The following is a 25,565-nucleotide window of genomic DNA, read 5'->3' on the forward strand; positions in this document are numbered from 1 at the left end:
ATCCACCCCCCCCCCGGCCCCAACCACCTCCATTTAGTTTTCCCTCTGATCTCATGTGTCATTTGCCCTACTGTATAATTTGTTTGGTTTATACTCTGATGTGTTTTTGTCCTGTAGTATCTACTCAGTATGTATATCTATTCCTCAGCTCAATTCTTGGGTTCCAGATGAAAAGGCTCACAGTTTTAGGACAAGCCAGCCCATGCAGACCCACTATTCACTGGTAAAGTCACACCGGCTTCCTGGTGACTGTCAATGCCACTCTTACTGGCTTCCTCTCCTCCCCCTCCTTCAGGCAGTGGAGAGGCCTCTGTCTGCATTTCTTCTGCTGCTGAGACCACACCTCTCCCTGCACCTAGGTTTCTGAGCCCAGTGTGGGGTTCCCTACTACACATCCTTTCACTTCTACTGGAGCGGTGCTCATGGCTACAAACTTCCCTTCCACCTTTCCCCAGGGGCTCGCTACAACCTGCCACGTGAACTCTCAACTTCTAGGTCTGGTTATTCAAATCTCTGGTGCCCTATCCTAACTTTCAAATCTTATTTACCCTTCTCTTGCCAGGGATGCCTCCGCTCTGGAATCAGATTGCTTTCTCGTATCCAATCCCATTCACCTCTGACTCTGCTCTCTGTTGCTCCTTTCTAGCAACCCACCCATGTCTTCTCCACTGTTCTTAGTTCTGCTCATTGTTGCAGGCCTAGTCCAAATCTCACTGCTTCCTTGACTCATCCCTTGGCCTTCCTAATCTCTTTTCTGGACTACCAGACTACAGTCTTTACCAATAGTTATCAGGCACAGTCTTGGCACACGCTGATGTTTCACAAGTAATTCATTTTAAAATAGTCGGAGGTTAAAGTTTGTTAAAAGTTTATGGTTTTTGTAAGCTATAAATCCTTCAGAGTTATCCCTGTACATCACTCCTTTATACTTGTGTTCTGGTAAGGTTTTCATCTTACAGGGTTTTTTTGTAGGAGAAAAGGTGCTGCAGCGTACAGTGAAAGGCCATGACTAATATACCTACTGTTAATAGGTGAGTGGTTATTTCCTCACAGAAGTTTTGTAGGGCTGTGACACAAACTGGGTAAGACCACGGGAGGCATGTCTTCTGTTATGCATGTCATGGCTGATAAAGGGTTGAAGACTGCTTATCCTTACTTATCTCATGGTTTAACACCATTTTTCATATGCGTTAGTATGTGACTAAGCTCTGGGTTTTTTTTAAATGTTTATTTTGAGAGAGAGAGAGCAAGTTGGGGAGAGGGAGAGAGAGAGAGTGAAAGAGAGAATCCCAAGCAGCCTCGCCATTGCCAGTGCAGAGTCTGATGCAAAGCTCCATGTCACTAACTGCAAGAGATCATGACCTGAGCTGAAATCCAGAGTTAAACACTGAACTGACCAAGCCACCCTAAACTCTTAGTTTCTTAAGTGTAAGTGGCCCATATTATAATTCTTTATCTTGAATGGTACAAACAAAAAATCTCATATGTAATATTCAGTTAATGGTCAATCAATTCTTAGTGATTGATCAATGCTCTTTAAGAAAGAAATCATGAAGGATATATTTAAAGGATTTAGCTCAAAATCACAACTTGCTGAAAGTTAATTTTCATGAGTTTTTTTTTATACATCTATTGTCGAGGTATAGACTTACAATGTTATACTTACAGAAGATGTTCAATAACCATTTACCAAACATTGAATGAGTTAGTGTGGGGTTAAGGCAGAGTTATAGAACAGTGTACCTAATGCTGAAAATGAGTTAAATTATTATTTAAATAAATAACATACTTACTATGTAAGTTAAGACAGTTTCTCTTCTGGCTGGCTTCAAGTCATCATTCAGTGAATAAACTCTAACCTTTACTGTAAGAATAATTGATATTGTCAAAATCTATGTTAAACACAAGGGTATTTTGATTTTTTACAATAATCATCCTTAAAAGAGATGAGTATAATTAAAAAAAAACTCAATCACAAAAATCAATACATAAATATACATTTTAGAAGAAAGAAAAAGTTAGTTTACAGACATGTACATTACTGAAGATTATTTTCTTTTAAAGAGAATTCTCTTGGATTTCTTTAAAAAGCTACTTTTCCTAGTGAATAAAGTACGGGTCATTTTGTTAAAATGTATTTCCATACAACTTTTTGGGAACACACATTAGGCCACTGTTTATCAATAAGTTCATAGTAAATTAAAAAAAAATTTCATAGTAATCTCTACCATATGGTTATATGGGAGTATAATATATTGTCATACTAGAGTTGAGGATTTTAGTGGAAAATTAGGTAGTTTGACTTCAACATTACACATTTTTGCACTTACAAAAACCAACAAGGTCCCCAAAGTATCCCTTATTGTTGCTAAAGGCAGCTTTGAATTGTATGGTATTGTTAGATTCATTGAGCCAGATCCTACAATTGTTCTGTCATTGTTAAATGTTTAATGGCAAGGGCTCAAGAACAATTAGTTCTCTTCATTTGTTTCCATCAGTTAATAGATCTCTGCCTTTTAAACAAATGCATCTGCTTAGAATTGAACTCTTAACTGCTTGAGACACACTGGTCTAGTTCCTTCCAACAGGACATACTGTAATTTCTCTGATGTTCATTTGCTGATGCTCAAATCATTTCATGGCCAAAACCTTACCCACAAAATAAAATTGAACTGGAGTCATCATCCTTTTAAAGGGTTAGTATCACGCAAGGCTTATGTAGACATAAGGAGCCACATTAAGCTCTCTAAAATTGGTTTCAATAAGGTCAAAGCAAAAAGTTCAGTAAATCCCCCCCATACACGCTCTGCTTTCCCCCTTCCTCCATCCCTCTCCCACCTCGTGTCCTCCCTCCTGTATGAGGGACACACCCAGTTCAGCCCGAGTGTCACCGGGATGCCGCCAGATGCAGTATGTCCCACACAGTTAAGAGTTCAGACCCTGGAGGTCAAAACTTTGGTTTCACTCTGGGGACGACCACTTCCTAGCATGTCCCGGAGTGGGAGACTTAATCCCTCTGAATCGTAGTTGCCTCATCTGTGAAACAGAACCACTAGTATCCTCTCTAGAGAATTGTGAGGGTCAAATGAGACAAAGCTTTTGCATAGCCTGGCGCATAATAACTACTCAACAAATGCTTATTATTTTTATTCTAATATTATTATTTCAACAACTGCTACTTATCTACTTTTTAACCTAGTTTCTAGATTAGAAAATTAATCTTGTCTTTATGGCAACAGTGTATTGGAGGAAAGATCAATAGGATTCTTTAGTACCAAAGATAATGGTTTATTAGGTTTTGGAAAAAAAAAAAAAGTATTGAATGCCTTCTATGTGTAGACACGATGCTAGACTTGGAGATAGTGCCGTGAGACCAATCAGACATGGAGTGGAGGGTAGAGCGAACACGTGATGTCACAAGTGTATGTGCAGTCCAGGGTGGGAAGGGCTACAAAGACACTGCCTGGCTTTCTGGGAGCACAGAGAGGGAGATCTCTGAAGCAGGCATGGAGGTCAGAGAAGGCTGCACACTATGCATGAGATGTAGGGATTGAGAAGCCATTTAATGAGGTAGGGGGCCATGCATGTACCAGGCAGAGATATTTGGGCGTTGATATGGGTGGGAACATAGTGTGAGAAAGCAGCTGGAAAGAGGTCAGTTTGCCTGGTTTCCAGAGATGAGGGGGAGGGGAAGGCAGGACACAGGCTGTATGGAAACGAAGGATTTTGGTTAATATTCTAAAGTCCTTAACCTACAAAGCCTTGAAGGTTTAAGCGTTTAGACTTAAAGATGCTTACACTAAAAATCCCTCAAGGATCTTCAGATTAAATGTGTGGATCAAGACGTTAGAGCTATAAATAACAAGATGTAATCAATTTTAAGAGAATTACTTTTCAGTAATTCTTTTTCTTCTGTGTAAATAAGGCTTTGTGCTCTTCCACAGATCAAATAGTAATGGAAAACACTCCCCTAGTGCTTACTCTGAGCTAGGCACTGTCTTAAGTGCTTTACCCATATGAATTCACTTACCTCTCTCAACAATTCTGTGAGGTAAGTTCTATTATTATCTCTATTCTACAGACGAGGAAAGTGGGGCTCAGAGAGGTTGAGTAACACATGCAGGGTCACAGAGCTCACAGGAGCCCAAGCTGGGGTTTGAACCCAGACAATCTGGCTCCAGAGCATCTAATCTTCTAAATTAGTCCTTTGATATAAGAGGAGGACAAAGGCAAAGATATGTTTGTTTCTAGGTATGATTACGTTTCAACGGGCCTGAGCTTTACGGGCTTTGTGTACATACTAAGTCCTCTTCTTGGGGTCAAGGGATGCTACTAGTCTGCCAATGACAATCTGTCTAAGCTGACAGCAATATCCCACCCTTTCCAGGCCTTTCCTTTCTGAGTCTGTCCGAATAGGTACTCCTGCCACAGTGGTCGTGGTTAGGCCTGTTCCTTCCTACTACTGTCATCACCATCATCAACCAAAATTAGCGAGTATGCACTGTGTGAAAAGTGCTTCCCAAACACTGGCTGGTCCTGCTTCCCTTCCCCTGTCCTTCACCAATAATAGCATTATTGAAACTCCATAAACTCCCCTCCCACTGCAGTTCTCTTATAATTCCATCTCTGATATACTCAAAAGTTAATGATGGCGAGAGGGAAAGACAGAGGATTCAAATGACTGCAGACATGTGACCATATTTGAATAGGATTTACACTTTTTTGAGTTCTACTTTTGGCTCACTGCGAAAAAAATCCAGTCATACATCAGTCATAGAATTTTGACTGCTATCCTGCCCTTTCTCCCACTAACAGAGGAACCACTGATATGAAGCAGTATTCCATTGGAAACTTTCTTAGGTACAGTCCCTTAGAAAATTAACACCCATATATTTCTGTGATCTAATTTCTTCTTTGCTGAAACATCTGATTCCCTAAGGTTGGATTTGTTTCCTGAATTTGAGGAATAGCTCCAAAGTCAAAGAAACTTTTTAAAAGTGAAAATGGCTCTGTAATAGATTATTTTTCCATTTCCAAAATTATATTTGCAGTTACATCTTATACTTGTTTAATAAAGAAGATATAACACAACATGTCACAATTTTTTAAAAAGCTTTTTTCTCCATGGAAATAACTAATGGGGCAGATAATAGAATGGTTCATTTTGCAATTTCCATATGAATTTAAAATTTATATTTAAACGGTTTATTTAGTAATTTCTATGTAAATTTTCAATTAAAATGGTATTTATAAATGTAAAAGTCATTTGGGAATTGAGACTCTTTTGATCAAGTTGGAAACTTGTCTCCACTTAATTTCAAGTGTTAAAAAACTCTACAATATAATGTCAATCACCACCCCTACCCCCATCTCCACCCCTAGAGGAAGAAGCATCTTATATCCTACCTGACTGTTGTGGAGTGTAAACAGGTTTGTCTGTATGAATGAAGAGAAATCCATTGTCATAGGTTATTGGCACTTTTTTTGATCTTGAAAAATGCTTTGATACAACTTCCAAATACACATGTGATGCTGGATTCTGTCCTCCAGACAAATGTTTGGGTTGTATCTGTTAAAGAAAATGTGGATGGAATAGGGTATAATTTTTAGGTTATAAAACATGTTGATTTTCTTAGTCCCAATGTCATCTCAATAGCACAAAAAAATGGGTATGAGTATTTAACCATTTAAAAAGTCGTAGAGGAGCCAGAACACTGAATAAATTTTTCCCGAAGCCTGTCACTGTCAAATATCATAGACAAGATTTGGCTTGAAGCAATTAAAAGTTTTTTGGTTTCCATGTTTCCTGATTTTCATATACATTTAGTAAAGCTACTGCTACAAAAACTTCTTAACAGTTCACTTCGTCAGCTCACTGGATTAGCCCATGCTCTCCACTTCCTCGGTGCAACATCCTACCTGGTATTCAGGACACTTTGTACTCTATCTCCATCCTTCTGCTTGGGTTGACCTTCCTGCTTTCTCATTTAGTGTATGTAATTGTAATTATACACTTTACATATATTTGCCACAAATGTAATACATAAAGAGTAATAAAAGGAAGAAAAGTGTTTCTATGAAGACTCAGGCTTTGGAAACATGGGATAAAAGTTAATAAAAACGTGGGATAAAGCTAACAGCTGTGGAATTAAATCTGTGAGAGCACTGTCCAAGTCTGGAAGACAGTAAAAACCTATAAAGACTCTGCTCTCAGATTGTTTTACAAGTCTTTAGGTTCTTTCTTTGCTTTAAAGAAACAGAAACTGTAAACAAAGATGATTTGTTAAAGGGGCAACACATAATAAATAAGATTTGACACTTCAACCAGGACACGCATGCTTAAGACCTTGGCACAACATCAAACAATTGGCAAACAAAGATACGTTGTAATGCAAAATTAAATGCAGAAGATATGCATCAGGTTTTATGATTGCCTACTTAATCTACTCTTTCAATGACCTATCTAAGTCTGCATGAGTCACGAGCACTGTCTATGATGATGTAAACGTTCAATATCTACATTGTCCAATATGGTAGCCGCCAGTCACATGTGGTTTTTTGAGCACTTGGAAGGTGGTTATAGTGACTGACGAACTGAATTTTTTATTGTAGTTAAATTTGATTGGTTTAAATTTAAAGGTAACAGCTACACATGTGTGGCCAGTGACATCAGAGTATCTACTGAAATTAATTGGGAAAATATTTGTAATTCTTAATAAACCTGGTAAGCCTAAGTATTTAAGAGATTAGAGGATTTGCAATCAAGAACATTGATGAGGGGCGCCTGGGTGGCTCAGTTGGTTAAGTGTCCAACTTTGGCTCAGGTCATGATCTCGTGGTTTGTGGGTTCGAGCCTCACATCGGGCTCTGTGCTGACAATTCAGAGCCCGGAGCCTGTTTCAGATTCTGTGAGAGCCTCCCTCTCTCTCTGGCCCTCCACGGCTCGCATTCTGTCTCTCTCTCTCAAAAATAAATAAACATTAAAAAAAAATTTTAAAAGAACATTAAAAAAAATTTCTACATTTGGTTACAATTTATTTAGATCAGTGTTTCTCAAACTTGAGTAATGTACAGACCCTGTTTAAAGGATAAAATGTTCTGGAGGACTCTCAGTGCTGACTCTTAATTATTTATAATATAATAAAAATTTATTTTTATTACAATGTTATTTAAATACGTAAAACCTCAGACTAGGTGTAATCTTATCCTTATGAATTTTATATAATTATAAAATCAAAACAAATTTACAGAATACATTCAAACTACTAAATATCTATAATTCTCATCTTAAACTCTTTTTTATTTTTATTTTTTAAAAGATTTTATTTATTTTTAAGTAATCAATTAGGGCTTGAACTCACAACCCTGAGATCATGAGTGCACACTCTACCTACTGAGCCAGGCACCTCTCTAATCCTAAGCTCTTTTAAAATTTCAAATTTAATTATTTTTTAAAGAGCTCACTTTAAAAAAACGCTGGTCTGAATGAGCCTCAGAGCACCTTCCACATATGGTTGTCTTTGATTTTTTGGTTGTTTATTTTTGAATTTATATCAGAATTAAAAACAATATTTTGAGTATGAAGTAATTTTTAGTTAGAATTTTAAATAAGAAATGGTTGAAAACATTACTCTAACCAAAGTACACTACAATATCTTAATAGAAGGAAAAGTTATTTGATGCAGAATGTTCTTTGTATTAACTACAGTTTGTCAATGAAAGCTGTTCACTTTAGTAACCAATAATGTATTTGTTTTGGAAGCTATAATTGCAGAATATTGGAATTCAAACTAACAAATGTTCAATGTCATTCTTGGGGTTTTGCAGACAATGCATTACAGATCAAGATGCATATTCATATTTTGCAATTTCCTTGTAATGATGATTTTCACAGTTAACAAGTGTTTTCACTTCATTTCCAAATATTTTTGCATTAGTACAGTTTTATTTTACAATACGATCATTACAATTTACATGCATTGCTCATAAAACAGACACAACTCTTCAACTTAGAATTTTCTGTTTCATCTACATTATCAGGGGTGACTGACATCATTTAATAATTACACAGTGGTGAGTGATAATAATTGGCCAAATCTCTATATTATCAACATTCAAAGTTGGTACACATTTTGTGGCGACTATTCTGTATGTATAAAGAAAATGAAGGATAAATACATACCGTTAAGATTGCAGAGTTCTGGAATTTATTTTCTGTGGATAAAGTAACATAGCTTGAAGAGTAACTAAATTTTTTATCAGGATAACTTTTAAGTGAGATTGTTGCATCAAATGCTTCGGTGTATCCATAAACTTGAATTACAATATTTTCAGATGCTCCAACATGGAATATTTTTGGTGCTGAAATGACATATCTGTTGAAACAGGGAAAGAGAAGGGCTGATATCTTTAGGTGATTGCATTTTGTTGTATTTCTAATTTTTTCATCTCATTTGAGAAGTTCAGATCGGCACATTTTCTCAAAAGTGATATTTTTAAATCAAAGTTTATTAGTGATTTATGATAATTTCAGCATAGTTTTCAAGAAGAAAGACTTGAGAAACAGCTGGAGATGTAGCTAACACATAGAAAGGTACTAATAACACTTTCCCTGAGCTACTGCCACAAAGAGAGACTTGTAATGCTGTTGACTGAAATATGTACCTAGGGTCGTTATATTTGCTCAATGAAGAAAAAAGGCAACAAAGGAACCAAGGATTGAATTCCAGTCTGTCCTCTACTGGCTGAGTGACCATAGTAAAGTCACCAACCCTTTCTAAGACCAAAATAATTTACCTGTGAAAATATCACCTTTTTACCAGCTTGCAGTAAGGATGCAATGAGGATACGTATATGAAATCACTAGCTTGCTTAGTATCCAATAAAGGTTAAGTTTCATTTATTTCACTAAATGAGTAATGTTAGAAGCACTGTGTGATACTATGAGTGGATAAAGAAAAGGATATAACAAAGGTGAGCTGGGGGAATGCTTTTAGAAATGGAAGTAATGATGGAGGTCTTTGAAGAATAGTAACAATCATACAACAATAATGATAATAACAGTTAATTTATGAGAGGCTGTATTAGCACTTTTATACAACTCTTAATTTTTACAACAGGCCAATGATGTAGATACTGGTATTATTCCTATTTTACAAGTGAAAAGAGGATAATTTTCCAAGGTCACATGGCTTATCAGTGAATGAGGCAGAACTTTATATTCAGGTGTTTCTCTCAGTCACTAGGTGTATAATTGAGGTCGAGTTTATAAGCTATGTTCACAACCATGAGCTATTCCCAGTTTTGTTTCTCACATGGTTTATACAAGAATGCAAATGAGTATATATAAGTTTTTGAAATAAATTTTTAAATGTGTGTTTTTTCATTGTTTTATTAAAAGAACACTTACAAATATAAACTAGGTTATTAATTATATTTCATGAAAGTGGCTAATTTGAATAGTGAGAGGCATATGTGCTATTACACAGGCAAAGAGAAGTGTGCTTCAACCCAAAAGGTCATAGTGACCGACTAATTCAAGTGGCCGAACAGGCCTGGAGGCCACCTGCCATGGCTCCTGGAGAATTATTGCAGACCCTTGTCCACAATATGACGTTTAAAAAGTCAGAAAGTCTTTAGTAGCAATGAAATTAATTTGGAAGCAGTTAAGTCCTTTTAAAGCATCTGGCAGTCTCCTATATGACAACTAATTTGAAATCTCTTACAGACAAATTGTAAAAGAGGGAAAAGATCTCCAGATTCCCAACCATCATGTGAATTCCTTATACGCTTATCCAGGAACAGTAGAAAATGAGAAAAGTTAAGCTCTGCTGATAATAAGGTACATTTCCTGAAATCTGTGCTAGGTACTGTTTTAACAACTAGATAGATAGATAGATAGATAGATAGATAGATAGATAGATAGATAGATATGTTCCCTGTGTTGCTACAACCACTCTGTAAGCAAGGTGTTATTATTACTCCCATTTTACAGATGAAGAAACTGATCATTTACTTGCCAAAGGTCACACAGTTAAGCTCCAAAATTAGTAATTGAACCAAAGTAGTCTGTTTCCTGAATTAACAATTTCAATTGCCATACTTAATTGGATTTAGCAAGAGTTTTACAATCTGAAAAATCTAGAAAAAAAAAGCTATTTTAATTTCAGCATTCTTATAAGTTTTATCTTTTTCAGTTTAATATTATCTTAATTTTGAACTGTCTATGTGGCAGTGGTGGTGGTGACAAAACTTAAAGTGTTCAGTATTTAGAAGTCCCTATGATGGCTTTGGAATCACCCTTCATACAGATGCTGGTCTCTATTGGTTTATCAGTACCACAATCTAGTCACATACAAAAATCATACTTAAAAATATATCCTACTTTTCTTATTTTCTTTCAATAGTTTAAGAGGATCAGGCCAGGCGCGCCTGCGGGGCTCAGTTGGTTAAGTGTCTGACTCTTGGTTTTGGTTCAGGTTTGTGAGCACTGCATTGGGCTCCCCACTGACAGTGCAGAGTTTGCTTGGGATTCTCTCTTTCCCTGCCCCTCCACTACTCGCTCTCTCTGTCTCTCTCAAAATAAATAAATTAATTAAAAATATATCAAAAGGAAAAGAGGATCAGGCCACTGGGCTTGCAGAGAGGCAAAAATATGACTTTGGCCTCTACCTGGAATGTTCTTTCCCCAGGTATTTGCATAATTTACTTCCCCTCACTTCCTACAACTTTGGGGTAATGCCCCATCATTTCTGTACCATCTGACTCTATTTTTTTCTTCTTCTACTGATAACCACCTAAGATCATTCATTCATTCATTCATTCATTGGTTCATTCATCCATCGTTATTTGCTTCTCCCAGTAGAATGCAAGGTTTATACCACCTACTACATCCTCAGTGCCTATCACATGGTAGGTGCTCAATAAATTTTTGTTGAATCAATCAATCAAATTAATTAAACTGTTTGCTATCCTGTAAATGGTACACTGTCACTTTTTCAGAGACAGAGAGGAGGTGCTTATTAAGGGCCAGTACAATGTAGTAGAAAGAATTCAGTCCTAATTCTACTACTAATTTGAAGTCACCGCCACTTGTCTTTCAAAAAGTAATATATAAAAACTACCTAGGGAATCAAGTGATTGTGGCCATGCGAGAAAATCAGACAGGGTGGGAGAGTGTTGTAAATTTATGACATCCTGAGTATACATTTATATTTATAATATATTTTCAATACTTATGTATATATTTATGACAACATCAAAAAAATCAAAGTGCTAAAAAAATCATCCTTAACACAAGTCCTGCTTTTGTCTCCCTCTAGCATCATGATCTTCGGCAAGTCACTTTCCCCTCTGTCTGGGTTTATCCTTATATGAGAAATAAGTAGGTTCAATTTTAGATACTCTCCAGTTCCTTTTCAGTGCCAAAATGCTATTTCTAGCTACACAATCAGTATTTTTATTTATTTATGTTGAGAGAGGGAGTTAGAGTGAGCACAAGCTGGGGAGGGGCAGGGAGAGAAGGAGACAGAATCCTAAGCAGTCTCCACACTGTCAGTGCAGAGCCCCACCAATTAACTGAGCTGAAATCAAGAGTTGGACGCTTAACTGAGCCATCCAGGTGTCCCCAAAATCAGTATTTTTAAAAAAACATTTATTTATTTTTGAGAGAGCAAGACAGAGCATCAGTGGGGGAGGGGCAAAGAGAGAGTGGGGACACAGAATCCAATGTAGGCTCCAGGCTGAGCTTTCAGCACAGAGCCCCACACGGAGCTCGAACTCATGAACTGTCAGATCATGACCTGAGCTGAAGTCAGATGTTTTACCGACTAAGTCGCACAGGTGCCCCAAAATCAGTATTTTTAAAACATACTTTGAAATGCACAATATTTCTATAACACCAAAATTTGTGAAGAATAAATTCAGAAATAATTACAATAGTTTTTCAAATCACAGTATTAGAATTGATCCCAAAGAAACGTGTGCTTTATTATGTATAGTGAGCACATGGAACATACAAAGAAAATTATGAACTAAATAGAAATAAGCAATCAATGGCAAGAAAGTTTATTATCTTGATTTTCTGCTCTTCTGAAGAGAAATTCAAATAATCACTTATGTAGATTTTTTAAAATAACAATCCCATAAAGCTGCTGTGTTGTAAGCCACTCATCAAATCAAAATGTTTCCATGACTTTCTCATTCAGAGATGAGACTATTCACCAGATGCTCCGGGAAGTAGAAAGTTATTTTCAAATTAACACCATCTATTGAACTTATTTTTCACTCATCACAACTAAGATGCATTGATAAATGAAGATGGATTCTTTTACTTACGTTTGTTCCTGTCCCCAACTTTTACCCAAGAAGATTAAAAAAACAAGTATGCCCCAAAGGCTCATGGCTGGAGGTATCAGTAAACCATTGATATAACCTTCTTGAAGTTACTCTCCTTTTAAATAAACTGAGCTTGAAGAATTTGGGTAAGTTAGTTTACTGGTTAATTATTAATGTCAGAAAGAGGGACTTCTAAGTAGGAAAACCAAAATCAGAACTGAAACACCCTTTAATGCCCAGATGTAAAGGCAGGAGATATTTTAGAAAGGGATTTACACCTAGAGATGTATTTTGATTAATACAAATAAGGAGATTCTAAGATGGGAATTTGGCAGTACAATGAATGGCTCAAAGCTAGAAGCAAGTAGGTGTCATTCATTGCCTTTGGCTTTATCCCTCTTGACCAGGACACCTGCTCTGAAGTTGTATCAAGCTGTGAGCATGCCTCTGATAAATCCATCTGCTGTGATACTGACAGAGACCCACTCGGATTCAGTTTCAAAATGAGATGATTTTAGGATGGGTCTGGTTTATACAAGATCATGAAGTAGTCTTTCTAGAAAAATCCTGAGTAGTAGTGTCACTGGCACCGGAAATGGCCTAAGGACAAGATGGGTCTGCAAAGAAGCTCTATGGAATTGTTCCTTGGTCTGTCCCAGTCTAGAGAAGATGCTGACCATTAGGTAGAGGAAAGGTTGTAATAGGCAATGAAAACGCTGTGCTGAGGACACTGGCATCATTTTCTAAGAAATAATCCATCAAATACTTTTATATTTAGCCGGGAAGGGATGTCCTCCAATATCTATTAATTCACATGACACAAGTTCCAAATTTGCATTCATTCAGATGCAGAATACCTTCTTTAAAAAATAAACTCATGTTTATACCTTTCAAAGAAGATTTTAATAATTTTAGTATAAGAGCTGAAGAAAAACAAAGCTTTCTATAACAAACAAGTCTAGTAACTTCGAATGAAATAAAATTTTGTCTTTGCAATTTGTATGTTTTATGTTTGCTAGAAAAATTTTTATATACAACCTTCCTTTTATTTGTACTCATCTATCTTAGTACCTAATAGGCACTTTATTCACAAGTAACAAAACAAATTTCAATTTTCAATCATTCAGATGTTTTAGGGTCATATTGGCATTCCTTGCTTTGAATTAATAAGGTTTTAACTTTACCAACACTTTAGTATTAAACTCATTAGAAAAAAGCCACACAAAGGAAAATTTGATATACAAATTTCACTAACAAGATTTCTTGCATCTGTTATTGAGGTGACAAAAAAAATCTGCCACGATTGTCCCAATCTAGCCCATTTATTTCAAAAGGGAATCTGTGAAATGATTAAACTGGGTTACGAAAGATGGGTCAAGTTAAAACAAACAAAGGCGTTTGCCATCATTTTCGGGAAAAGATAACTTGGGAAAAAGCAAGAATACTCAAATCATCATAGATATCTGTGCACAAGGAAGTTTGTTTTATGGAGTCAAATATCATTTCCAATCCACTGGCACGTTTCTGTGAAAGAAAACATTTTCTAAAAGGATGGATCTCAGGAGCCCCCACTAAAACCAAAACTCAATCCAAAGATTTTCAAGTGTTTTGAAACTTTTTCACTGCCTTTTAAACATGGCTCAGAAGTGGATTCTCCTTCACAGTTTTAAAATGTTGACTTTTGAGGGGGGGAGGTGGCTTTTATACAAATATGCATCTGAAAGAGGAGAACCCAAGTCTGGCAGAAAGTTTGCTGGTCATCTGACCCTCCTGCTAATGCCATGTAGATTCTACCCTCAGGACAGAGTCCACGTGACTTCATTTAGTTCACAAGGCCCCTCCTGATCTGGGTCCCACTTGATTCTTCAGCCTCAATGTTCCCCTTCTTCATTTTAGCCAAATAGCTCAGTTACTTATTATTATTCTCTGAAGTCACCTGACATGAAGGTGTTCCTATCAGCTAAAGAAACAGTCAACCAAATATTATCACTATTATTCTTAATCTATTTATATCCTCAATTTGGTGTGTCATCAGAAATATGGGATATATATGGGTTACTGCTACCAGCACTGCAGAATGCAGCCCACTCAGTCTATTTATAACAGCAGTGTGAGAGGGAATATTGGGGTACAAACTACATCTAATTGGGAACATTATATATAAATGTCTCTCATTGGTCACTTGTCTTCCTATATATTTAACTGGATTTTTAAGTTTCTTTATTTTGAGAGAGAGAGAGAGTGAGCATGAGTGGGGAAGGGGCAGAGAGAGAGAGAGACAGTGGAAGAGAGAGAATTCCAAGCATGCTCTGCACTGTCTGCTCAGAGCCAGATGTGGGGCTCAAGCTCACAAGCCCTGAGATCATGATGTGAGCTGAAACCAAGAGCTGAGCACTTAACCGACTGAGCCATCCAGGTGCTCCTATTTAAATGAATTTTAAAAAGAAAAAAAAAACCATTTAGCTATAATAGTTTACTGAAACAAAGTCTTGCCCAAAAATCCCAGTGTGTAAAATAGTTGGAGAAGCGATGCTCTAGGAGAAGCACAGTGGGGTGAACGTGCTGTCTGTCTCTCTCCCCCATGTGGATCCCCAGGTGGCCTTTCAGGAGGCTCAGTGGGAACCCTGGGGTCCCTGGACACATGGTTTAAAAATTGTTGACTTAAAGTACCAACAGCCTCTTCTAAGCGTTCTTGTTTCACTTGGTCTATTCCTGTTACTTCTACCAACATCCTCAACTCCAGCTTGAAATTAGTTTTTCAGTTGATCAGGCCAAAGGAGAAACTTTCTTTTCATCTTGTGCCCAAGAGCCACTGATTTAGCTGCAAATTAAAATTCCTCTCCCAAAAGACTTGGGCTGTCAACACCAAGTCCTCTATAAGTCCCTGTTCCGTCACGATCCTGTACGTGTATCCTACAGCCAAGACCTCAGTATCCCAACATCACTCAGCCATTCACCAGAGGCTCCAAGAGGCCTGGTGCAGGATAATGGAAAAGTGAAAACTCTAGGCGTAAACCCCAGAAAACTTGCACACATTTACCTAAAGAGACTAGTACAGGAATGCTCTTTGTAGCAATTGCTCTATATAGCAAAATTTGACAGCAACCTAGAACAACAGAAAAATGGTAAACACACTACTGTATTTTCATGCAATGGAAAGCAATGTTGGCTGATAAAACCAACCTGCAAAGTGACGCCAAGACCATAATAACATGAACATAAATTTTAAAAATGCAAAGCAATGTTACAGTCTATAGACATTTACATCACTAGTAACAACATCAACATGACTGTGAAATATAAATACTACATCAGGAAAAAGGGTTATGTCTGGGAAGGGAAGGAGAATTGGGGAAGGGGGAGGCAAAGGGTACACAGAATGCTTCTACTGTGTCCATTACCTTCTGTTTTAAAGGAAGATCTGAAGTCAGTATGGCAATATTTTACAAATAATTCGGTGAAGTTAAGCAGTAGTTAGTTATACTGGTGTTTGATACCTCAGTCACTGTACTTTTCTAAAAGTTTGAAATACTTCATTGAAAAAAAGAAAAGAAAGGATGGTTTGAAGTGAGGCAGGCTTAAATGCAAATCCTGACCCTGCCTAACTAGGGATAGGATCCTGAGCAGATTAATGAACCCTTAATTTCATTATCTATAATGAAATATATATTTCATTGCTTTCATTGTCTATAAAAACAAATGATAATTCCTCATAGAGCCAATAGGAGAATGACATGAAACATGAATGTAGTTCATGACACATGACATGAATCTGAGAATGGTCACTATTCTAATCATTATTGGCTAGGACAGATTGATGACCTTCTATTCTGTTTTGAAAGTAGTGCACAGCATCGTAGCAATCTGTATTTGACACAGTTTCATTTTCCTGGCTGCTGCCAGGCAGAACACAACACCCACAGTAGCATGACTCTCAGGACGAAAGGTTATCTTTATCGTGAACCCAGAAGATTTTACTTCCCACTTCTTTTGTTTGCTTCTTAAATTAAAGGTCTAGGATTAGATGACTAACCTCTTAAAAGCCTATCTAATGGCTACATTCTGAGAGTCTGATATTCTAACTTAGTGAGCAAAGGAGCACAAAAAGGTTCCCATGGACCAGAACCTTTTTAGAAGGCATTTAAATAAAACTTTCTTTTGTTTATGACATTGATTTCCATTAGCAGCTTATGTCTACCCTACTATTTCCCTTGTAAACCTTAAGAAGTCTTTGCTCAAAAAGGTCCTCCTCACTCTGACCCTTATGAAAGATACTGTTTGAAGCATTTTATTATTTCACAGGAGGAGGTCTGGTAATTAATAAGGAAAGCCATAGGTGCGCTTGGGTGGCTCAGTGGGTTAAGTGTCCAACTCTTAATTTCAGCTCAGGTCATGATCTAACAGGTTCATGAGATCGAGCTCCATGTCAGCATAGAGCCTACTTGGGATTCTCTCTCTCCCTCTCTCTCTCTCTGCCCTTCCCCCATGTGTGAGTGCTCTCTCTCTCTCTCTTAAAATAAATTAATATTCGAAGGAAGCAAACAGCAAAACTAAAAGGCAACCGATGGAATGGGAAAAGATATTTGCAAATGACATATCAGATAAGGGGGTAGTATCCAATATCTAAAAAGAATTTATCAAACTCAATACCCAAAAAACAAATAATTCAGTGAAGAAATGGACTAAAGACATGAACAGACACTTCTGCAAAGAAGACATCCAGATGGCCAACAGACACATGAATTGATACTCAATGTCACTTATCATCAGGGCAATACAAATCAAAACCACAATGAGATACCACCTCACACCCATCAGGATGGCTAACAATAACTATTCAGGCAACAACAGATGTTGGCGAGGATGCAGAGAAAGGATCTCTTTTACACTGCTGGTGGGAATGCAAACTGGTGCAGCCACTCTGGAAGACAGTATGGAGGTTCCTCAAAAAATTAAAAATAGAACTACCCTATGACCCAGCAATTGCACTACTAGGTATTTATCCAAGGGATACAGGTATGTTGTTTCGAAGGGACACCCCCATGCACCCCAATGTTTATAACAACACTATCAACAATAGCCAAAGTATGGAAAGAGCCCAAATGTCCATTGATGGACGAATGGATAAAGAAGATGTGGTGTATATATATATATACACACAGACATATATATATATATACACACATACACACAGACATACACACACACACACACACACACACACAATGGAGTATTACTCAGCAATCAAAAAGAATGAAATCTTACCATTTGCAACTATGTGGATGGAACTAGAGGGTATTATGCTAAGTGAAATTAGTCAGAGAAAGACAAATATCATATGACTCCACTCATATGAGGACTTTAAGATACAAAACAGCTGACCATAAGGGGAAGGGAGGAAAAAATAATATAAAAACAGGCAGGGGACAAAAACATGAGAGACTCTTAAATATGGAGAACAAACAGAGGATTACTGGAGGGGTTGTAGGAGGGGGGGATGGGCTAAATGGGTAAGGGGCATTAAGGAATCTACTCCTGAAATCTTTGTTGCACTATATGCTAACTAACTTGGATGTAAATTTTTAAAAAAATCTTTCAAAAAAAATAAATATTTTTTTAAAAAAAGGAAGGAGGGCATAAATATTAATTGAACTCAAGTGCATTTTAATAGGTGCTTTGTGAGAGGCAGGCATAGAGGACATAAAGGACATAGAAGACATGTTCCCAACCTTTAAAGAGCTTACCAAACAGGGGCAACATAATAGCCACCGATTACTAGCTCCTAACAGGTATCCATTATGGCAATAATGAAGTGATGTAAATTGTCTTTTATCTGCACAACCCTCTGAAGGGTGCTATAACCTTCAGGTCAGCAACGAAGAAACTGAGGCTCAGAGAAATATTGAGGTTTACTTCAGGGAACACATCTAATAACTAGCAGAGATGGGGATTTGATTGTGGTAGGGTCAGTAGGAAAAAGAAGAGAGACATACCAAACCAGGCTGAAATCTTAGATTCTCTTTGACCCCTCCCCCAGCTATTTTTAATTGGTTCTCAATTTGATAAACTCTAGAATACTTTATAGAGCCTGATCTACACATTCTGATTCTTATTTACACACCATCGTAGATTCTAGACAAAGGCTCAAAAGTACAACATGGGAATAAGGGTGACATCAAGTGAAGGACTAGTCCGAATTCTGTCTGGTTCTCTCTTCCTCATGGGATGCTGAGGTAAGACTAGCTGATGAGACAACCAGGCAGATGGTAGACTGGGGAGGTGACTTGACATGGCTAGAGGTAGGAACAGCCAGAGAATGACCAGGTAAGCCACACCCTAGGGAACATGGTGATTCAAATCCAAGGGTGGATGATCTTGTATTTAGGTCCTGAGAGAATCCAAGCCAAAATGACCCAGCTATGCCATTCTTGAATCTTTGTCCATGAAAACTGAAGATAGTGTTTGTTGTTATATGAAGCCACTTAGTGTGTGGGTAAATTATTACCTAGCAACCCTAAACTTGTACAGAATAACTGTTTCTCCAAAGATACAATGCTGGTGAAAGTTCCTTGTACTCACTACTACCACTAACGGGCACTTGCCTGTCAGTCAATAATTTGCAAGTGTACTTTAAGTTCTCCTAGAGCAGCAGGCTCAGACGGCTGCTTGAAAGCGCCACCTGCTGGTAAGTAACTTAACCGCATCCCAAAGCATGTTGGAATAACTGGTGTTGATGCTCAGTGCTAACACATAATGCCTTTCCAAGGCAGACTCCGGCTTCCCTTTTCAAGCCTTTTCTAAGAATTAGTTTCTTCAGTTCCCGGAGATAGCAATGCCTACCTAGCCTTCTTATAGGAGTGCTGAAATGTGATATCCCTGAGCATTGGAAATCATATAAACATGTAAGGAGTTCTTACAATTATTTTTTTAAGCATCATATCTCTCCTGCTTTATCAATGCCTTTCTTTTTGCCTGCAAACATACAGAAGTCTCCATTAATTGGACAAAAAAAGCCAAATATCACAGAACCTTTCAATGGATTATTCTCCAAAAATCACTGCTAAACTTCTCAAAGACTTAGTCAGCTCCCCGACTTTATATAATTTTCTTTTCCTCCATTTATCCATGGACTCCCCCTCACTAGAATGCTGCACAGACATCTTCATGGAAGTTATAGAGAAAGAAAATAAGGAATGAATACAATGATTGCCCAGCAGTAGAGGCCACTTGATGTTGTTTGCCATGATTTGGCATTATTCTCAAAGATCCTGATGATCAGAAAGGGCTCAAAGGAAGCAAGGAGGCCTGGAATTACACAGAAAGAAATAGCCAAGGCCACTCGTACAATTTGAGGGTCCCAGTGTGAGATGAAAACGTAGACCTGCTTATTCAAAAAGTAAGAAAAAGTGTGGTATTTGAAACATGAAAAGCCTTTTCATTTCTTTTGTGGTCTCTTTCTCAACTTGCCATAGTGTTTTTATTTGCTATTTTTTAAAAAAAATTTTAATGTTTTATTTATTTCTGAGAGAGAGAGAGAGAGAGAGAAAGAGAGAGAGAGAGAGAGAATGAGCAGGGAAGGGTCAGAGAGAGAGGGAGACACAGAATCTGAAGCAGGCCCCAGGCTCTGAGCTGGCTGTCAGCATGGAGCCCGACACAGGGCTCGAACCCATGAACTGTGAGATCATGACCTGAGCCATAGTTGGACGCTTAACTGACTGAGCCACCCAGGAGCTCCTATTTGCTATTTTTAACATCATTCTAAGTCAAGGAAAATCAAAGGCTTAAATTAATGGCATGAATTTTACCATTCATCTTTATTTAGTGAGATGCCAGTTTCAAATGCAAATATAAGAGCACTTAATTCATATGCAGAATCACCAAAACCAGTTTGTTTTTCACAGCTCATACATGCATGTATATTTTGTTCCTACTACAACATTGGAAATGCAGCACAAAACAAACTCAACTGTTATTTTACTTTCTGATGTGTGTATTCGACCAACACTCTACCTTTGCTTATTTAAGAATAGGAAAAGTCTGAGTGGAAAAGGAGCTATGGGTTATCCTATCTTTCCCCTTCCTTCTTTGTCATCATATTTAGTGTAAGTCGTTGGCTAATAACATGAGTAAGAAAGAATCTGATGAGCTTCCTCTGTCATTTGTGTTTCTTAGAATGCCATTGCTTTTTTTTTTTTTCTGCATTCAAACCAAGTTCTGGCTCCAAAGGAATACATGGCCTCTAGGGCTGTCAGCACCCTGCTTGCTCAATCATACACATGACATACTTACTTTGTATTCACTTTGAGTTTCCCTCAACTGTGCATCGTGGGTCCACTGGTATTCTGTGTTCATGGGGTATGGTGCATGTTCTATGTGAGTAGAAAAGGAATGGTGGATGCGTTTGCACATATCTCTTCTGTTCACATGCATGCTCCATTTCCCCATCAGACTTACAAGACATACGTTCAAAGATAAAGTTATTAATAATTTCAAAAGCAAGTGTGGGGCCCTTCTGAGTGCTGGGCCCTATGTGACTGCACAAGCTGTATATCCGCGAAGTTAGCTCTGGAGTAGTGAAGCCAGGAGCAGAGCCATGTCTGACTCCAAAGGTAAGTCTCTTAGCACATCCCATGGGGTCTCTTCAAATAGCACAGGGCAAGTAGTGCAGGGATTGCAACTTGGGAGGAGAATGATAAGGAGGCACAAGTGTTCGGGAAGGAGATGGTTGTCAAAAGGACACAATAGCTCTGTTACTTGATGCAGACTTACAGACTGGCATGAGTTAGGAGTTATGACCTGGAAGCAAGCCAGCTCCCAAGGGTGAGACAGACAGTGTCCTAGCCTGTAGATGTTTAGAAAGCATTCCTCTTGGCAACCAGCATCTACAGGGCACTTTTGGAAAGAGACAAAAGAGAGGCAGCCAGTGTCAGGGGTCTAAGAAAGTGATTTCATAACAGGTAGGTCACGTTGGGATGCATTCCTCCAGAGGCCAGTCAGAAAATCATGGTAAGGTGGACTATTGACAAGTAGGTAGGACCTACCTAACTGTATGGCTGAGGCCAGGGAATGGCCAAGGTCGAGGCAGAGTCCCTTATCAAGAAACAGATCAGGAAGAGGAGTCATCATTTAATGGGCACAGAGTTTTTGCAAAAATGATGAAAAGGTTCTGGCGTATAAATGATGTTGATGGTTATGCAACATTGTGAATGGATTTGATGCCGCGGGGTTGTATACATATGAGTGGTTAAAACAGTAAATATTATATATATTTTACTACAAACTTTTAAAGCTGCAAAGAAAAAAGGAAGAAAGAGAGAGACCAGGGAGGAGGCAGACATTCAAAGATCAGAATTAAGGCATATATAATATGAGGAAGGAGAAGTAGATGCCAAATCCTATATTACATGTACTCATCATTTAACAGCATCTTGCCTAGAATCATTTCTTGGAGTTCTGCACTTTTCCCTTAAGAAAATACGATGTTGGGGGAGATGGATGTGACCTGACTGGGGTGAGGGTGGGGCCTCTTATAAAGCTTTTCCTCTCCTCTGTTAGGGGAGCAAGAAAAGCAGCTCAGTGTGGACATCTCTGGGGGCCTCTTCACTTTCCTGGGCAGGATTCCTCATCTGAGCAGCTCCTGTGGGACAGAATCTGGGGCTGAGACCACAGGGATTTGGGAAAGGGGGAGGGCTAATTCTGCTGCATTAGGGGGGACCCTGTGCACCAAGCCCTGGCAGAGGCCATGACTAAAGGGCCCCTTGAGAACTGCTGAGGCCATGGTGTAGGCTTGGAATTGTCTCTAAGAATTCCCTCAGGGTCTTTGGAACCCCAGCCCCAGGTGTCACATGGGGTCTAGCTTCAAGTGCACTTGGAGAGAAGGCCCATATTAGCATCCTAGCCTTCCCTTTTAAGAATCAGGTCTTTCATCCTTGTGAAATTGGTGGAGTGCATCCCAGGCATCCCTGGCTTGGGAATGCAGGATGTGGTAGACAGGGATGGGAATGGTGCAGGATGAGATACTGGGATGATATAAAGAGATGAGTGGGTTGTCATTAGGGATGGAGAGAGATGAAGTATGGCTTAACCAGAAGGAGAAGTCTGATAGTTGGAATAATCTATAAAGGATAGAGAAGAGGAAGAGAGAAGAGAAGAGAGAATTGAGATTTAGGTGGGCCTGCAGTCAATCATTCAACAAATGCTTATTTGGGTCGTAAAATGTACCAGACAGTGTTTAGGGCAGCAATGGGGAAGTAGACAGGATGCTCATGGAGCTTGGGGTCTACTGTTGAGTACAGACTGTCAAACAAACAGTTAAACCAAATTGTGATGAGCATTATGATGGGGGAACTACACAGGGCCAGGGAAAGAAAATGACTTTATAATAATTAGAATTAGGTTCTGCTGTATATAACACACAACCAAAATCACGGTTGCCCAAATGAGGTAAATGTTTATTTCTCTCTCACATAAAAGAGGTTCAAGGCTACAGTGGCATTTCCATATATCATCAGAGGCAGGGGCCATTATGTTTTTGTTCCACCATGCTATCATTTAGCTTCCATCTTCAGTGTTACCTCATGGCCCATGTTGGCTGCTGGAACTCCAGCCATTGTTTGTAAGATGAGGGCTGCAAAAAAGAAGGCAGAAAAGAGATCCCTTCCTGTTGAATCCACTTTCTTTGAGCAGCCTTCCTCAAAGTCCCGTATATACATTTCATTAGGAGACTTGGGAATAGGTTGTACCCAACTTCAAGGGAAATGGAGGCCTGCGAAAGTTCAGGTTTTGATAATTAGGATGAAAGAAAGAATGAATTCTGGGTTAGTTAGCAGTCACTGACACAAGTGTTTTCATCTTTTGCATTCTATATTCATGAGTACCGAAACATGATGTTGAATTCTAGCAGAACTACCAAAGATTATTATTTTTGGCAATACAGAGTATTCTTTTGTAATGAAAGGTAGAATTCATAAAAAATATATTTAAATATTTCATTTTAAGACCTTGAGCTTACAGGGGGTAAAGGTGAATTTTTCTGTCAGCAAGGTACTCAACTAAGGAGATCTTTTCTCTGGCTATAAGTAGCCAGAGATGAGCAGACCGCCAAAAAGATTAGACCAGGGTCCAACCAGTACAAATCAGGGTATCAGGTCGAGTTTGGTCAAGCAGACCTTGCTATTATAAAATTATCTCAGTTGCAGAAAAAAAGGAAATTTCTATACTGATAACAGTGGAAGGTGGTATTTGGGAATTTTTCTGTAGTTTTTCTGCTTCAGCAGTGACTTCTTATCCCCATCTCAGTGTACGCCACCTGAGTCAATGCTAATAATGTGGGTTGAATGAACACTGGCAATGAATTTGCCTCTGAAAGATTCCCTCTTTTTACTTGCTTTAATACAGAAGGACTTGAAATCCATAACCTCAAGTTGCTACAGTATTCCAAAGGAGTCAAAGAGCTGAGTAAAAATCTGAAGGTTTAGTTATTTATGGTGCCAGAATTTGAGGCTGATGTCTAGGTCTGGATCTCTACTACAGGGCTTGCTCCAGGGCCCTCACTTCTAATAAAAGCATTAGAAATAAATAGAAATAAAAATGGCCACCAGAAGTAAGAGCAGTTCATTGCTTTTGATTCATCTGTTTCATAACCTCTTTCTTTTTTTAAGTAACCATTTATTTAATGGGTTTATAATTAGGACAGCCAAACAAAAGTGAGAGACCCCATTACTGTTTTTAAAATGGAACTTAATGGGGCACCTGGGTGGCTCAGTCGGTTGAGTATCCAGGTTCGGCTCAGGTCACGATCTCACAGTTCATGGGTTCGAGGCCTGCGTTGGGCTCTGTGCTGACAGCTAGCTCAGAGGCTGTAGGCTGTTTCAGATTCTGTGTCTCCCTCTCTCTCTGACCCTCCCCTGCTCACGCTGCTTCTCTCTCTCTCTCAGAAATAAATAAAACCTTGAAAAAATTTTTAAATGGAAATTAATTTCCAAGTAAGGTTAAGTGTGCTTTCATTCTACTTGAGGACTTAATTAAAAGCATAAATAATATACATAAATCCTATGAAAGCTGAACCCTGAAGGAAATGAAATTGAGCATATTCCAATATATTCAGGGAGAATTTAAGACCTGTGTGAAGCTTCTGTCTAAAAGGCAATTAGCATGGCAAAGGAAACAATCAATAAAACTAATAGGCAACTGACGGAATGGGAAAAGATAGCTGCAAACAACATATCAGATAAAGGGCTAGTATCCAAAATCTATAAGGAACTCACCAAACTTCACACCTGAAAAACAAACAATCCAGTGAAGAAATGGGCAAAAGACATGAACAGATACTTCTAAGAGGACATCCAGATAGCCAAGAGACACATGAAACGATGCTCAGTGTCACTCATCATCAGGGAAATAGAAATTAAAACCACACTGAGATACCACCTCACGCTGGTCAGAGTGGCTAAAATGAACAAATCAGGAGACTCTAGATGCTGGCGAGGATGTGGAGAAACGGGCACCCTCCTACACTGCTGGTGGGAATTAAGCTGATGCAACCCCTCTGGAAAACAGCATGGAGGTTCCTCAAAAAATTAACAATAGAACTCCCCTATGACCCAGCAGCAGCACTGCTAGGAATTTACCCAAGGGATACAGGAGTGCTGATGCACAGGAGCACATGTACCCCAATGTTCATAGCAGCACTCTCAACAATAGCCAAAACATGGAAAGAGCTTAAGTGTCCACCAACTGATGAATGGATCAAGAAGATGTAGTATATTTATACAATGGAATACTACATGGCAATGAGAAAGAATGAAATCTGGCCATGTGTAGCAACATGGATGGACCTTGAGGGTGTTATGCCGAGCGAAATAAGTCAGGCAGAGAAGGACAGATACCATGTTTGCACATATAGGTGGATTAGGAGGAACTTAACGGAGGACCATGAGGGAGTAGAAAGGGAAAAATAGTTGGGGAGAGGGAGGGAGGCAAACCATGAGAGACTCTTGAATGCTGAGAATAAATTCATGGCTGATGGGGGTGGAGGAGAGGGGAAGGGGATTGATGGGCATGGAGGAGGGCACTTGTTGAGATGAGCACTAGGTGTTCTATGGAAACCAACTTGACAATAAACTATTTAAGAAAAAAAAAAGAAAAAAAAAAAAGAAAAGGCAATTAGCTACCATCGTTTGCAAGCTACTCAAGCCAGTGAGAATTGTTACCAAATAATGCATCTCATT

At 38.5% G+C, this 25,565-nt stretch overlaps 2 protein-coding genes across 3 annotated transcripts in view; both read right to left on the reverse strand.

The window, feature by feature from the left end:
* The window catches only part of C5 (complement C5), an 84,266-nt gene extending 71,865 nt beyond the window's left edge, over positions 1-12,401 (reverse strand). For both annotated transcript variants that reach the window (XM_077769807.1, XM_077769808.1), the window contains exons 1-4: positions 12,337-12,401; positions 8,183-8,375; positions 5,407-5,569; positions 1,794-1,864 (exon numbers count right to left, since the gene is read on the reverse strand). In XM_077769807.1, the coding sequence (XP_077625933.1) occupies positions 1,794-1,864; positions 5,407-5,569; positions 8,183-8,375; positions 12,337-12,401 (492 nt within the window). The remainder of the gene's footprint in view (positions 1-1,793; positions 1,865-5,406; positions 5,570-8,182; positions 8,376-12,336) is intronic.
* Positions 12,402-22,766: 10,365 nt separating this feature from the next.
* LOC144236168 (complement C5-like) overlaps positions 22,767-25,565 on the reverse strand; it is a 59,377-nt gene continuing 56,578 nt past the window's right edge. The window contains exon 22 of the mRNA XM_077769777.1: positions 22,767-22,963. The gene's annotated coding sequence lies outside the window, so the exon portion shown is untranslated. The remainder of the gene's footprint in view (positions 22,964-25,565) is intronic.

The sequence above is a fragment of the Crocuta crocuta genome, unplaced genomic scaffold (assembly GCF_008692635.1).
Source record: "Crocuta crocuta isolate KB4526 unplaced genomic scaffold, BGI_CrCroc_1.0 scaffold95, whole genome shotgun sequence".
NCBI lineage: Eukaryota > Metazoa > Chordata > Mammalia > Carnivora > Hyaenidae > Crocuta > Crocuta crocuta.